This window comes from Nasonia vitripennis (genome assembly GCF_009193385.2).
Source record: "Nasonia vitripennis strain AsymCx chromosome 3 unlocalized genomic scaffold, Nvit_psr_1.1 chr3_random0011, whole genome shotgun sequence".
Lineage (NCBI taxonomy): Eukaryota > Metazoa > Arthropoda > Insecta > Hymenoptera > Pteromalidae > Nasonia > Nasonia vitripennis.
This window is the reverse complement of record NW_022279631.1, coordinates 414,300-431,131: the sequence shown is the minus strand read 5'-3', so window position 1 is coordinate 431,131 and position 16,832 is coordinate 414,300. Positions and strand designations below refer to the sequence as shown.

At 36.7% G+C, this 16,832-nt stretch overlaps 2 protein-coding genes across 7 annotated transcripts in view; one reads left to right on the top strand and one right to left on the bottom strand.

Moving 5' to 3' along the window:
* Positions 1-16,832, bottom strand: part of LOC116416881 (glutamate receptor ionotropic, kainate 2) — a 416,816-nt gene that overhangs the window by 310,210 nt on the left and 89,774 nt on the right. The gene's annotated exons all lie outside the window — the stretch shown is intronic.
* Positions 8,767-9,833, top strand: LOC107981800. The gene is made up of 2 exons (XM_016988452.1): positions 8,767-9,128; positions 9,353-9,833. Exons 1-2 carry the CDS (start codon positions 8,767-8,769, stop codon positions 9,831-9,833), a joined length of 843 nt encoding a protein of 280 aa, XP_016843941.1.

Sequence of the window (16,832 nt, the reverse complement as noted above, 5' to 3'; positions counted from 1 at the left end):
AGCAGGGCATCAAAACCTTTAACAGGTATACACGTCCTGGGAATGCTGCACGTGGGGTCTCTAAAGATCCGGCCAGCTCCCCCGCGACTAGCCAAGGTTATTGTATTAGGCATATGCCTGTGTGCATTTTAGCCATGCGCCTGACCAGTGCGGTCGAGACGCCTTTGCTATGATGCAAGTTTATCTGTGTAAACATTATCCCGTCACTAGCCATGGTGATTAGGACGAGACGGTGTTGCTCTGTTCGCGCTGCCTCGGGAACCCTCATCCACCCTGACTAAAATCCGGCCCAGGCTTAGTCGGCTCAGAACCACTCCCGGCTTAAGCCTGTTCCCAGGCACGCGGAGAGTGGCCCTTCGGGATTTCCTAAGCTCACTTATCCCGACTATGAGGGGCTTTGCGCCCTCCCAAAGTCTTAGCCGGGGGATTATCTCCTCAAGCCAGTCCCTCGAAAAGGTGTTGCTGGCTACCACGATGATGGACCCCATTTTCACGAAGGAGCCATTGAATTCGGGCCACGGTCTATTAGGGATCTTATTAATCTCTGTCTGGACCGCTTCGCTGACAAGTGCTAACTGCTGATGCGTTAGCTCCTCGTAAGGATATCCCTTGCAGACGATCGTCCTCGTGAGCGGATCCACCATCCTGGCAGTCATAATTCCAGGCTGCTCGTTGGGCCGTTTTCTGGCGGTCCGATTCGCCGGTGGAGTCGAGTCGGCGCCCTTGCGTCGTTTAACGCCTGAAACTCTCCCGTCTGCGCCCGTGGACCCAGCCGCCAGGATCTGTGGGAGAGAGGAAGGCACAGATCCAGAGCTGGGACTCGTAGCATCCCTTGCTTCAGAAACCCCCGGCCCCGCCTCCCTCTCTTGTTTTCGCCTCCGGGCCTCTTTCGTCCGTTGCGCTCCCGAAATTTTCAGTTGCAGCTTCAGAGATCAAAGCCCATCGGTTACTAGATCTGTCTGAGGGTTCTATGAGCCCCCCCCCCCCCTCCGGCAAGATCTGTATTGGATACACCAGCAGTGCGCGTGTTCGCCCCTGCCCACAGTTGTTGCAGGTCCTTTCCCATGCTGACCTGCCAATCCTGAGATAGCACCGGATTCCCGAAGGTTCTCCAGAGCTTCCACCCGCTGTGACGTCTGTTGGGTTCTGCAGAGAGTCCCTAAGAGTTGAGGCCTCATCGAGGTCACTATTTGAGTTTTTGCTGGTGCTAGCTGCCCCAGTAATCCATCGGGTCAAAGTGTTGTAGGCAGTGTTGCCCTTTACGCTCTTTTCCTCTGGTTTCGTGGGAGGGTGCTCCACCTCCGGCTGACTAGGCAGTGCCGCCCTGTATCCTTTAGCTTCACTCCCCCTCCTCCCTCATCTAAATTTTTTTAAATTGCTTCCATGAAAGTCCAACGTTTTGTTGTTGTATACTTAGTGCGTTGTATCATAGCCCATGTCTTGTCATTCGGAAGGTGATTTTGACAACTGGACATTGTCTACTGAAAATGGAGATTTTCTTCTGGTACATTTGTGGTATACGTAGTGTGTTGTATCATAGACCGTGTCTCGTCATTCGGAAGGTGATTTTGACACCTGGACATTGTCTACTGAAAATGGAGATTTTCTTCTGGTACATTTGTGGTATACTTAGTGTGTTGTATCATAGACCATGTCTCGTCATTGGAAAGGTGATTCTGACACCTAGACATCGTCTACTGGAACTGAAAATTTTATTTTTGAATTCGTCTGATTGTCTGTGTGTGTGTGCGTGTGTGTGAGAGAATGTAGACCGAGAAAAAAAATAAGAATTTAATCCGAGTTTATTAGTTTATTAATAATACACTTTGCGTTTAACAGGGTTGAAACTGTCATTCTTCCGATATAACAATGAGTAAATTAGTTTAATAAAAATTTAGGTAAATATATTTAACTGTTAATCTATTAAAATATAATTAGAGTTAAATATAAATTTAATAGTTGTAATTATAATCAAGTATAATGAATCATATCAAATATGAAATAGTTTAAAGTTAAGAGTAGTACATAATTAAAATAAATAAGAAATAAGAGTCTAAAATATACAAAATGGATAAAATGTTAATACTTAATACATAATAATCTTAATGTCAGAATATATTGAAAAATTAGATAATATATTGAAAAAAGCCCGCATTAATATTATTGACGACAGTATATGCGTTTATTATAAGTTTTCTACGCTTACTTATTTAATATTGTTTGAATGTTTAGGATAACTAATTGATGGTCAATACAATTATTATAAAAAAGTAAATGTTAAAGATAATATAATTTAGTAAAGTTTATTTAATTAATAAATCTGTTAAATGCTTAGTAAATTCTACCATTAAAAGCACATATTTGTATCAAAATTAAATTGTAATTATTTTATTTATTGATATTTTGATTTATTAATTTTTAAAACATTTTATCTATTGTAGATGTTATATTAGCGTTACCAAAAAATAAAATTGGTCGCTGCTATTGTTATATTTCAATTTATTAATTATTAAAATGATTTAAAATTATTTACTTCGTCACGTGTTGATACACGTCGCGGGTGTCTAATTGCACTTTTCATTGCACTCTTAACTCGTAACAACTTATTGAAGCAACTTATTATTTATTGTCGAATTAATATGATGTACCCGGTAAAAAGAGGTTTTGTAGAGCTACTATTCTCAGAGTAGGAAATTATGGAACATATTTTGAGTTGTAAAATTACTACACAAAATTTGGTAATACCGCTACTAGTATCCCAAAAAATCTAAACATAAATATTCATGGTAAAAAAATAAAACGAGTTGATGACGCTAAATATCTCGGCGTTATTTTCGACAGCAACATGAAATGGGATATTCATATTAACTACATATATAACAAAACTAAATATTTAACTTTTTTGTTTTTCAAGCTTTCAAGAATTATGTCTACCGAGAATTTGAAAATGCTATATTATGCACTGTTTCATAGCATCACCTCTTATGGCATCATAGCCTGGGGTGGTGCATATACAAGCACAATTGGATGTCTTCAAAGTCTACAGAACAAACTACTCAAAATAGTAAACAAGAATAAATTCTTAGTGATAATCAACCACTTAATTTGGAACAAACTTTGACATATGAATCACTGATGTACCATTATATAGAACTACAGGATAACTATTTAAATTCAGATAAAACCACTAGGCACAAAAGTATACAAATTCCCAAACGTCGCAGAAAGATAAGCATAAAAAATAGCTATATAAAAGCTTTAACAACCTTCAACAAATTACCAAAAGAACTTAAGGATTTAACAAACAACAACATCAGAAAGGTTAAAATTAAAAAGTGGATCAAAGAAAACAGCGTATAATGCAAAATAAAACTAATTCGTCCATAACAACAAAAATTGATTGTCGAAGAATAAATTACTTTTTTAACTCGAAGTGTTGTCTAGAACAACATTACAACCTAACTGCAAAAATATACATAATAAGGAATTTTCACTACCTCTAACAAAGAAAATTATTGAATATGCATATCCTACATTGGAAGTCCATTTGATAAATTGAAGCTTAACATACGAACATACATATGCGCAAATAACATGTGTATACGACACCATAATCGCTCTTATCGTCGAATATCTAACTACAATTGGAAGAAAATGAATAACCTAACTTCAGAAAATAAAAGAGCTATCGAGCATATAGCAAATTAGATTATAAACACGTGGAAACTCAAAACAGAAAAGAAACAGATTATTAGGATTACAACAACGGAAGATAAGGTTTTCAAGTCTACTAGAAAATCATCTTTGCAAGGAGCAGAAATGCGTCAACTTAGAGTTTCACGACAGCAAGATCTATGCTAGTGAGATATTGGTGAATGAGAGAAGATTTGAAAGAAGACTTGTAACGCTGGGTTGTTCTCGTAGATTGTACTACTGGATTTCAAACACGGCGGAGCAACTACACATTTTAGTTTTAAGATTTAATTTTATTAAGTCATTTTGTATTCCGGACCGGCGAACAGGAAATTTTCCTCTGCTGGATTACTTTTATGTAATGTTTTTGTATAATCGATGTATTTCAATCTATTGTACTTACTCTGGATAAATAAATAAAATAAAAAATAAAAAATTGTAATTTTACTATATGGGAATGAATATTTTACTAAATTTACTGTTTTTCAGTAGTTCATTTACGAATTATACATCTTAGTTCTCATTAATAAATTCAAAATTTATATTATACACATGGTTTATTTCTAAATTTATATATATACTAATGGGGCTACGCCTCCCTGATTGCTTCGCTCGCCAATCCCCTATTTTAAATTTTTGTGAAATTTTTATTTTTAAAATTCTATCGGGAGACGTAGGATGAGCCCAAAAACACGCTTAGTTGCAAACACTGTGGGAATCCATTGGAAAATCTCCCAAGGGTTTTCATGGTTAATTGTTATTAATTAACACATTGTATTATTTTTAGTGATAGTTCCAGTGGACAGCAATAACAATGTGTTATGAATAATTGATACAGAGTAACAAAATATTATGTATTACAATAAATAATATTATAATTCAATAAATAATACTGCCCGCTTCATTAATTAATGTATGTATCATGTAAAAAAATTTTAAAAAACATTTACAATGAATAGTTTTTTATGTTTTCCTTTTTTATCTGAATTGTATACATACTACTATTATTCACATATACATTTTACTCAAAATTATTAATTCGTATTATTAACTTTAATTATTTCTAATGACATATTGTTTTTGACGGTCAAATAAATACTATAAAAGTTCATAAAAGTCAAATAAATACTATAAAAGTAATAAAATGTCTATTGAATAAAATATTACTAATATATTTTTATGTATATCCCTATTATACTTAATTACACTATTCAAACTTTCGCGCTAAAATTTTATACTGTTCAAACTTTTGCGCCGAAATTTTACACTATTTAAATTTGCGCGGCAAGTATTTGCTTTGCTCAGCGGCAGAAGCATTCATGCATTAGTTCTCCTGCGACGTCAAGACCATCATAAACAGTCATAGTTAATCTGCTTTACCGACAATCATCTGTTACGCGTAAAATGATACCTTTGTTATGAGTGTAACATCGTGGCCTTGTCATGGCGAAATCAGATAAGTGGGTCCCATCGAGCTTAGGAACTGACGCGGGCTAACCGGCTAAGGCTACCGCGTTAATAAAAGGATCGTCGGGTGACTACCAGGAACTCGCCTCGGCTGCTCAGCATCTCCGTCTCGACGGATCGCGGAGAGCCTTATGTGCTCGGCTTATTTATGAATGGAAGCAAGGGTTTTAGCATGCACAATAATGACACTCTAATAATTTATGCGAAGAGAACCTTCGGGCTCTATCTGCCCTCAGAAAGTTTATTCACTCGAAATAACAATGTGCACTACGTGCAATCGTGTGTCGTTCGTCGAGACGATCATCGAGATCCGCCGGCGCACTATGCGCGACAATCGGGCTTTGCCCTTGGCCCTACACTAAGCTATATACTCGCTCGTGCTTTTCTGCACATAGTCCGCCATGGGCCAAATTAACCGAGGGAGAGAGATAGATGGGCTATTCGATGACATAGGACAGACTCACGGGTTTGTCGATGAACGTCTCATTGCCTCCATGAACTCCTTTTCGTGGCGTCGGTGAGAGCTGCAAGCACTGGGTTGCCTTAGCCTGGGCACTATGTCGTGGCCCTCGGCCTGATGGTCTGGTCTGGAGTCGCGCCCTTGGAGATGAGCGGCTCCGACGGCTGGCCAGCTTCCGTGGCTCCTGGACACGTGTGGTCGCTACCAGAATCGGGAGTCGAGAGAGCGAGTCGCGCTTCTCTCTGCTGATCGATAGTCCTTCTTTGATCGATTCGGGGTCCTTCGGATTGCTTTGTGCGAATCCGGCTCTGCTATCTCGTTCTCTCTTGTTGCATGTTTATTAGTCAGCGTCGGCTATTGTCACGCTGCTTTCCTTTTGCCCCCCTTTCTCTCTCCTATTCTACTTCTATGCTTCGCGCGAGGCACCTGTCGCCTCGATGGTCGTCGCAATGCGTGTTTGTATGTGTGTGTGCGCGCTTCGCGCGCGTGTATGTGCTGGGCTTATGCCGAGCTGTTGTGAGGGCATATGTATTGTCACATGAGTATACGACTTCATTGTTTTGATCATTTTACTGCTAACCACATTGTATTGAAATTTATTTTCAATACATTTGACAAAAAAAGTTAAGAGTATAATGTGAAATTTAATCTTAATTTTATTGTAAGGCTACGTATAAAACTTTCTTCTTGTTAAGATAAATCAGAAATTGTTGAACAATTTTACAGTTATATTTTGAATAATAAAACCGTACCGCCACTGTAAGTTTAGCAAATTGTCTTCTATAGTTTTCTAACTTTTTATTTCAAATAATATATTTAATTATGTGTGCTTTTCAAGTTTGTAATCAAGAAAAACTTACAAATTATCTTGATGGTAGATATCTTAGACCAATGTAAGCAGCTTGGTGATTCAAAAAATTTCCGATTTGTATAAGAAATCATAAAGTTGAAAATATGCCTGTACATGAAAAATACAAAAATTATAAGATATTTGAAATGAGTGAAATTAAAAGTGCAATCAACAGGTGGTAAACGCCATTAACAGCTTGGTTTGAATTAAATAAAATTGATAATTTTGCAAAATCTTTAATGTACGTAAATATTCCAGAACATTATATATTTAAAAAGACAAAAAAAAATATGGCAAAAAAGAAAAAATGTAAAGAAAAATATTACAGTTGGTAGATTAAATGTAGTTTCACCTAAAGATCACAAACGATTTTGTTTAAAAGAATTATTAAATAAAATAAAAGGTGTAACCTTATTTGAAGATTTAAAAATACACGAAAACATAAATTACAGTACATATAAAGACACTGCTATAACATGATTCTCAAATTATGGATATTTTCGAAGAAGCAAGCACTGTTATGTTACCAATTCAGTTAAGACAGTTTTATGCATGGATTTTACTTTCAGAAAATATTTAAGGTGATGATATATGGAATAAAGACAAAAATAGTTTTACAGAGTATTTTACTAAAAACAAAGAAAATCTTGCATTTACATATTAATAAAATATTTGAAACAGAGGATAAATCGTGTGAATCATTTGGTTTGCCTATGCCAAACAAAATTGATTTCCATAACATTGATAAGAGTGAAAAAATCGTATATTGCAAATTTATTTTTGAAAAAACGTTCAATTAAATGATGATCGAAGAAATATTTTCAAAATTTTATGCAAACAAACTCATAAGATCTCCCACCGGGGGTTGCCACTTTGTTAAGTGCCCGCTTTCTAGGGCCTGGTGTAGGGGCTCTTCCAGCGAATCTTCGCGGTCGCTTCGGCTCCGGTAACAAGAGCGTGACGTCCCGAACTCGGGTCGTCCTGGCGTGGCGGCGAAATTGGGCTGATGCGGGATACCGCCCCTCGGGCTCAAGAGAATACCAGTTGGAACCACTAAACCATGGGTGGAATTCATGATTGACAACGGAGCCCAGTGAATTTAATTAAAGCAAATGTATTGGACGATGTCATGCCCATCTGCACTGCTGACGCTAGAGAACTAGGCGGAGTCACGAACCAGACTGTGAAGACGTACGCATCAATATATTTAGATATAAAAGGTACCCCAGTAAAATTCCAAATAGTGTCGGATGACTTTCCAATTCCATTTGATGGGATGTTAGGGCGCAATTATCTAAAGAAAGAAGAGGCTGTGATATCTTATTACAAAAATGCACTAATGATAAGCGGAGATGTGATGCACCCAATACCGTTCATAGGACACGAAGAAGAACATAATCCAAAGAATGTAAGAAAAGGATATAAATGCAAACAAGCCAACGATATACTAAAGGTAGAACCTGCAAGTGAAAAGGAAAATGAGGTAACAGAACCAACAATCATCGGAGAGACAGAACAAGCCCCAGGGAAGGTGACACATACAATAAAAGCGAGGAGCAGACAATCAATACAAATCAACTTAATCAAAAGCAACCTGGAAGAGGGATATATACCAAGAATTAATGTGGGGAACGAAAATCTCTTCGTGGGCGAAGGAGTAGTGATAAACGTGAACAACACTTGCAAGATAATGGCTATCAACACCAGTGAGCAAGACGTGACGATAGAAGTGGATCCAAAAGAACTAATACCTTTCGACACAGGACCCGATTTCCTGCACGAAACAGACAGTGAGTTTGATGAAGATGCAATAATAGATAGAATCAAACGATTGGAAAAGGTGAAAGAAGCCATAAGGAGAAGTCATCTCAATCGAGAAGAACTAGATATAGTGGACCGAATAATCGAAGACTATTTAGATAGATTCTTACTACCAGGTGACAGACTACGATGTACTAATATGATTCAGCACCGCATTCATTTAGAGAACGATGTGCCTATAAACACGAAGCAATATAGACACCCGCCACAGCATAAGCAAGTTGTGAGAGACAGTGTAGGCAAAAAACAAAGAGACAAAATCATAAGAGAATCCAATTCAACTTGCAATTCACCGATATCGAGAGCATTAAACAAAACGGAAAGAAACTACTCCACTACAGAAAAGGAGTGTATAGCTGTATTATATGCGCAACATCAATTCAGACCATATTTATTATGTCGCAAATTTACCTTGGTCAGTGATCACGAACCATTAAATTGGATGCACACTAGAAAGGACCCTGGATAAAGATTAATGAGGTGGATGTTTAGATTCATCGGGTACGAGTACACTTTTAAATATAAACCAGGCAAACTGAACAAGAATGCTGATGCCTTATCGAGAAATCCTCCAGAAATGACCGAAAAGGAAATAAATGAAAATCTGCCAAAAATAAAGGTCATGATTATAGATGAAAAGACAAAGCAGAACGAGAATAAAACCAAAAGTAATGCTTCAACAGATAGAACAACCTTCCGAAACAGAGCTCACTCAGCATCTGAAAGAACTACGGCACCAAGAGAAAGAGGGAGACCAGTAGGAGCGAAAACAAACAAGAATGCACCAAAATTGGATCACAACGTGATTGCGCAAAGGACGCGAGGAGAACAGCAAAGGTAGAAAGTCCAATAGCTACCTACATCAAACAAGGAGCAATACCAAACGTGCCCAAGACAGTGAAGTCTGCCAAAATAAATAAACCCATGGACAAACCTTTGTTGAAAGTGACCGAACCTACATCAGAGACCATTGCAACTAGCGAATAAGAAAGCAGCAAGGATATCCAAAGTGATACCGATTCTGAGGCATCCACCAATAGAAAACTCTCTCCATCACGCAGGTCATGGCTATCATCCACAGCATTAGCAGGGAGTGAAACCGAAAGACTATCACTGCCCGACCCAAGGTACAGTGGATTAAGAATTGATAATTACCAATCAGAAGACTCCGACTCAGATGGAGACACCTCATCGACTGACAGTCAAAATAGGACAATCAGTAATATCGAAGTGCTAGTGAGTGCAGAAGAACCTTCAAACACAGAAGCAAAGACCGATGATGACTCCGTAAGAGAAAGTTCCATAAGGACCACTTTAAGCAAGGAAGAAGTGGAAGAAGCAAGCAAGAAGTTTGAGGAAAGTCTAAAGAGATATCAAGAAAAGAGCATAATGCCAGAGAAGGACGAAGTGGATTCAGAACACGACTCGGTTACCGATTTACCATTGTGTCTCTCAGAAGGAGAAGAAATCACTGAACAATGCGTTTTAGAATGCACGAACTCAACCCGCATTATGGTACTGAACATATGGACCAAGTCCTAGGAGAAAAGGTAAAAGAGATAATAGATCGTACACAGGCAAAATTGCAAAAGAGAATGGACAATGATCGTGACTCTCTCTCAGATCATGAATCAGACTTGAGCAGCGATGTTATAATTATACCGGAAGAAGGCAGAATATCTGATACCTCCAAAATAAATAGGTTCTCAACCTATAGCAAACAGTACTAAACGCACTAAGAGGAGAATAAAGGTATCCTAACAGAAATCAAAGACAATGAATAATCAGAAGTGAATATTAGGTATTCGAATCGCCCGAAACAATAATGCCTTTCCCTTGGCCCATCACGGCAGAATTGTTACCCGTCAACAAAAGATATGGCACAACAACAACAAGTCTCAGGACAAATTATGGATTGACAGTTGGAAAGAGCATGCATTGTATACCAATAAAAGATAATGTTAAAACTGTAAGAGAGTGCCTGAACTATAAAAGGGATAACATAGTTCATTTCATATCAAAGGACTGTGAATGCAACAGCTCAATATCAAAATTATTCAAGGAAATCGGAGCGATAGAACCATTCAATCTGAAAAACAAGAAACCGAAAATTGGTCAAATACTGGTCACGCCCTACAAGAAATACAATGTGTTTTCTGTGGAGTTAAAAGAAAAATACTTTAACACCATAAGAATTGAAGATTTAAACAACGCACTCATGAACCTCAAACAGATAATGGTCAACAGAGATATAAGAAGTTTCAGAATTTCAAGAAGAGGAGACCTCGCCGATGATTTGGAGCCTGGTCTAATTAGTGAAATGCTCATGAGAATTTTCTCCAATTCGACAATGAAAATAACGATCTGCTACGGGAAAGTCCAGTTACCCAGGGAAAACGAGAGAAAGCAGATCATAGCAAATCTACACGACAGTCTAACAGGTGGACAAAAAGGTATAAATCAAACGTACCAGAAAATAAGAGAAAAATATTATTGGCCCGGAATGAGGAATGACATTTTAAACTACATCAGAAGATGCAAAAGCTGCCAGGAGAAGAAGATAGAACGATTCAAAACAAGAGAGCCCATGCTAATCACCGATACTCCTATTGAAGCAATCGACAAAGTATCAATAGATACAGTGGGCAAACTCAGAATGACGCCCAGCGGGAATTGCCATTTGCTAACAATGCAATGTAATTTGACCAAATATCTCATTGCAACATCTATTAAAAATTTGAACGCCAACTACAATAGCAGGCGCATTAGTCAGACACCTTATTTGTCAATTCGGAGCACCCAGAGCAATTTTATCCGATCGAGGGACAAGTTTCCTATCTAACATAGTTCAATGCATGCTAAACTTATTCAAAATAAATCGCTTGACCACTTCTGGCTATAGACCCCAAACCAATGGTTCTCTCGAAAGAAGCCATGCGCCCCTCCTCGAGTTTATCAGAATTTATTCTGAAAAATACGATGGTTGGGACAAATTAGCACCCTTCGTGACATTTACGTACAATACTAGCGTCCATTCAGCAACTAACTTCACCCCTTTCAAATTAGTCTATGGTAGAATAGTCCGTTTCCCCATCAAAATACCCTCTGATGAAAAGTTAAGAACCTATAACACGTACATTGGAGATCTCATATTACGACTCGATGAAATGAAACTCTTAGCGGGGGAAAAACAAATTGAAAACAAATATAAATCGAAACAAGTTTACGACAAAAAGGTTAGGAAATTTAATGGTAAAAGAATTTGAAAGCATATAGATAAATTAAAACATGTAGAGGACGACCCTGATACAAATTCTGATTCATTAATAACATATAAACATAAATAAATTTCAAATAAAACATTCATAAAATTCGTATAAACTCCCATTAACTCAAAATTTGCAGGATGAATAAATTAAACAAACTTTTGCTCATAATTTTAAATATAATAATAACGGCCTAAAGTCAATCCCCATATCAAATGGACCCATTGGACCCGAATCCTGGCACCCACAATCAAATGCACAACGACACACTATGCCCTCATTTGTCCAATACTTGGTAGATTTGAGAGCACACCTACATCAAAGGACTGCGAAGTAGCAATGCTATTAAACCCCAACCCAGAAATACTAAAAACCTGTGACATAAGATATGGAACCAGTGCAAAAACCAAATTGAAATATTTAGAAAATGATCAATCCTGGTTATATTCAGCTGTCAAACCAGAACAAATGCGAATTTCGTGCACAAGTCAAAGAGACACAAAAATAAAATTGGAGAAGGCCGGAATAATACGACTCCCACCAACGTGCGTCGGGAGAACCACCGATAGCGTGATATTTGGACAGGAAACCAAATCCAGTCGAACTACATATTTGTATAAACCTGAAATTGATCTAAAGATACATGACATGTATCCCAATCTCAACGAAAAAGACCAGAACCCTGGTCACGATGCACCCCAAAGCATTGAGATAATAGGTCCTAAATCTGACTTTAACCAAGCCAAACCCTTAACACAAATGATAGAAAAATTAAGTGAATTAAAAGAACATAAAAGACGCGAATATAAAACAAACACCCTCCTGTATAGCGGTCTAACCTTCCAACTGGTTATGATAGCTGGCATCATAGCATTAATAATGGGAATGAAATACGGAATGATGATACCCTGCCCAAAATTAAATAAGCAAACATAAAATACCTCAAACTAACGAACCCAATCGCGATAACCCCATAATGGAAACAAACCGAACAGAGACCCCTAGTACTTCTTCAATAAATTAAGTAAATCCAAATCATCCATAATAGAAACCCAATTTCAAAATGAAGCGGAATGCGATTATTAACACACCCCTGTATATGAACCAAGCTTTAATAGTACATCCCCTAATACCAAAAAAAGCTATCTTTACAGAAAATAGCAAGATGACGACGGCAGCTACAAGCGTATCAATATTCTACGACATGCAGGTGCCAGACTGGACCGTTGTGCGAGAATTTGAACAAGTTGGGAAATCACGGTGTATTTTTACCGAAAAACACAGAGCAGACCCCGGAAGCAAAAAGATTACTATAACTTACGATACAGTAATGGAGGCTATACGTGCAAATGAGTTAAAGACCATACTAATAAGAGAAAACAAGTTCAGAAGACTGGCTAGAACAGTACCAATACCGATAAGAAGGTTGCTACCCAATGAGAACATTCCTACTCCAGCAAAAAGAAATCCTTCGGTCCAACGCGAAGTACGAGTCGTAATCAACACGCAACAAGCAAGAGAAATGAGTAAAGATAGGTTATTTTGCATTTTACCCTGGCAAAGCATCGATAAAGAAAAGGATGAGGCCTTTTTCCAGCACTTTGCGGAGTTTGGAAAGATGGTATATTATGAGACCATACGAGACAAAAAGGGACGTTTGTCATACGGTTACGTTCAATATTTTGAGAAATCCGACGCATAAGAGCAAGAAAGAATAGTGACTAGGTGTGTATGCCAAGCAAAACAATCATAGGCTAGACGCATTAAAGAACCATGAGCGAAAGCATCAACACATGATAAAACACATATAGATCATGTCCTGAACGATAACTCACAAGGTATTAACGACATTACTTAAAAGGGAAGAGAAACAGCACAATTGATTGGAGACCAGAACAAATAATAATAAAAAAAAAATTGCAATAACAATAAAAAGTAAATTAAAGCCCATTTGCCCCTCCGAATAAATCGAATCATTCTGACAAAATTTCTTTTTCTCTTTCACTTAACCACATCGAACATAAGTTTTTTTTTTCTTTTCCACTTACGGGACCACGTACCCAAAAATAACGGCGTCAGTTGTTTCTCGGGGATCAGAAACGTTCTCAAGGGGGGGGAGGATGTTACGTGACAACTTTCTGGATTCACATTTGAAATAATAATGTCAGGTTATTAGAGTAAACAAAATGGGTAAAACTCCCTCACTGATTGCAAAATGGCTCGGACTACCTTAACCAGAATGTTACACTGGCCACGCCTTAAGGCGTATTTCGGCTACTTTATTAGCAGATGATGGTGCTTCAATGACTGCTTTAAAAAGGCTGGGTGGATGGAAGTCCGATCAAGTAAAAAACTAAGAGAAAAAGATGGCGAAGAAGATGCAACTTCCAGTGAATCAGTAGCAAATTAGACATAAACAAATATTCGAAAGATGACTCACATTTTTATATCAAATTTTTACAGAATAATAAACAAATAAATCAAATAAAAATCTGATATATAAAATTTGTATAATTGCAGGTTGTACGTGTTGAAAATATGTCATCAGATCAATGAGACAAAATGTGATTGTATTGTACAGCTACGAGCGATTTTAACTTTCGCCTAAAGCTGGAAGAATTTTACGCACAGCAATTGCAAAAATAACGTAAGGCACACGGGCGTAACGTATTTGCACTCGTCTCTGCAGACTCGTGCGTGACCACAACTTACACACTCGTCGCCACTTAGTGGTGCAAAATAATTTTTGTACATACAGCTACCCGATCAGAAAAAACTCTACACACCGCTTTCATGTGCAAGAAGATTTTACGCACTGCTTGCAACTTATTTTTCGCACGGAAAGCAGTGAGTAAATTTTTTGTGCATAGTCAGCAATATGCAAAAGATTTTTCATTCAAATTATCATATGAGAGCTCATATGAATACTGATATGACAATCATATAAGTACTTAAATGTAATTGATTAATAATAAATAAAGTATACAAGGACGTGTAAGTTATAATGACAATTTGATTCTACTACAATAATCGACATCAAAGATCACAATGGCTCAGTGGTAAAACACTTGATTCATAATCTTCAGGTTCCGAGTTCAAATTTTTACAAGACCGGATTGTTATATTTATGTAAAAATAAATTCTTTAAACAACTTACAAATTACCAGTATAAGGAAAAATATGTAATAAATATCAGAGAGCGATGAAATTCGTAGTATGATTATTTTTATGAGAATTCGCGATATATCCTATGTCTATCATATGACTCTCATATGAGGATACGGTCAAAAGCATGATATGATTATTCTCATGTGAGTACTCATATGATTTTCATATCAGTACTCATCTGAGCTCGCATATGATAATTTTCAGCCGGGGTGTGTAAAGTTGCCATTCACGCACTCGTCGCAATTGACTCCTGCAAACAAGTACATTTATGTAACACATGCACGATTTCCGCGTTTTTTTTACCTGAAATTGGGGACAAAAGTAGTGGTTTTCCGACCAGCGGGTGAAAAAATGCAGCACTAGGCGCAAAAGTACTTTTGCGCCCGCTACTCAATTCATTGCCAAATCTTCTAAACTCGTGTGAAATTCAACAAGTGCAGTTTGAAACGCGAAAATCAGTACATGCGTTACAGAAAATATGGTGTGCACCAAGGGCTATGCGGGCTTTTTGGCCTCGTGTGGTTGCACTACTCGCTCTTCGGCTCGGGCTAACTCGCCTTGACTCGTACTGCAAACTCCACACTCGGCCTAAAAATGTCCACTTTACGCCCTTAGTACACAATATAATATTACGCCCTTGTGACTTAATATACTATTAATGATTATTAATAAAAAGTAACTAATAATAATAACAAGCGTAAAAATTACTATATTAAATATATATATATATATATATATATATATATATATATATATATATATATATAGTGAAGGTATACCTATGCTGACAGTCATATATAATTAGTATTGGTATCTCTAATACATGTCAATAATTTTGTTTACAGTGAAATTACAGATCGAAAAACAACTGAGATCAACTAAAAAAAGTCAAGTTTAGAACCATCTTATTTATATCCTGGTAGAAATGACCCTAAGACTCTAAGAACTGGCCATTTATTAGGTAGTAACTAGGTTAAATCCTAAGAACTGTCCAGTTACTAGCCTGTTCTTAGACTCATTTCTACCAGGGTAATATGAAAAACTAAAAAATCATTATGTTCAATTAAGGGGTGAGTCGAATGATTGATAATTTACACTTAAGTAATATATTGATCAATTACAAATAACTCTCAGGATATTTACTACGTTACTTGCTATGCCCCTTTCATTTTGTTCATGGTACATACTTGTTTATGGAGTGGTCTTATTGTAAGTGTAACTTTCTGCATATTTTATTCGTGTACATAAACTTATAAAATTCTTATTTTAATAAAAGGAAATATTTTAAGTGTGAAAGTATGTATTATTACACTTACTTCTACTATCTACTTCTACTATTATATTAAAGTGCTTAATGTACCTGTGTGCCGTGAAGCCATTCACATCTTTTCTCAATAACTTAACATTACAAGTTACCCTGACACCTGGACATAATCAATGAGGCGGATAAAATTTTGGGCCTTATAATTTTTGGGTCAAAAAATTTTTAACCATAATATTTCTGGTTATATATAATATCTCTGGTACAATTTAGAAAATAAATATAAAAAATAAACAAAACAGACATTAACTATTAATAAGTGAAGACAACAGTTTTGCTTCCTCCTAGAGGAAGCTTTGTAATAGTAAAATTTTGAGTTTCGCCAAAACTTCTAGAAAATACTTTTTGGTGTGTTAGAAGTTTGAATCAAGTGTTTTTAGAAAATGTCCGTGGGTGTGAGTGTGTGTGTGTGTATGTATACCGTAATATTTATGTAACTACTTCGTCAATATCAATTAAATTTGACATGCATATATATTTTTAGATTCTAAATTCGGGAAAAACAGTTATTTTTTATTTTCTCAACTATTTTTTTTATGACCATTTTTCGATTTTCGAAAAACACTATTTTGCATTGTTTTCAATCATTTCATTGTTATAAACAATTCAGCTATAATGCATTTGAAAGAGAATAAAATTACCTACTTTTCCTCGTTTGGTCCTCGGAATTGATTGCTTGAGTCGGCAGATAAAATAAAAAAGGTGATTTTTTTTTTAAATTCATATCTCTAAAACTAAACATCATAACCTCGTGAAAATATAAAATGTGATTTTTTTTTTTAATTC

Bases quoted from the DNA above. Each gene is read 5' to 3' on its own strand.
- LOC107981800 (XM_016988452.1), top strand. From the start codon at position 8,767: ATGAGGTGGATGTTTAGATTCATCGGGTACGAGTACACTTTTAAATAT. The intron at 9,129-9,352 runs GTAGAAAGTCCA...TCCATCACGCAG, and splicing joins ACGCGAGGAGAACAGCAAAG to GTCATGGCTATCATCCACAG.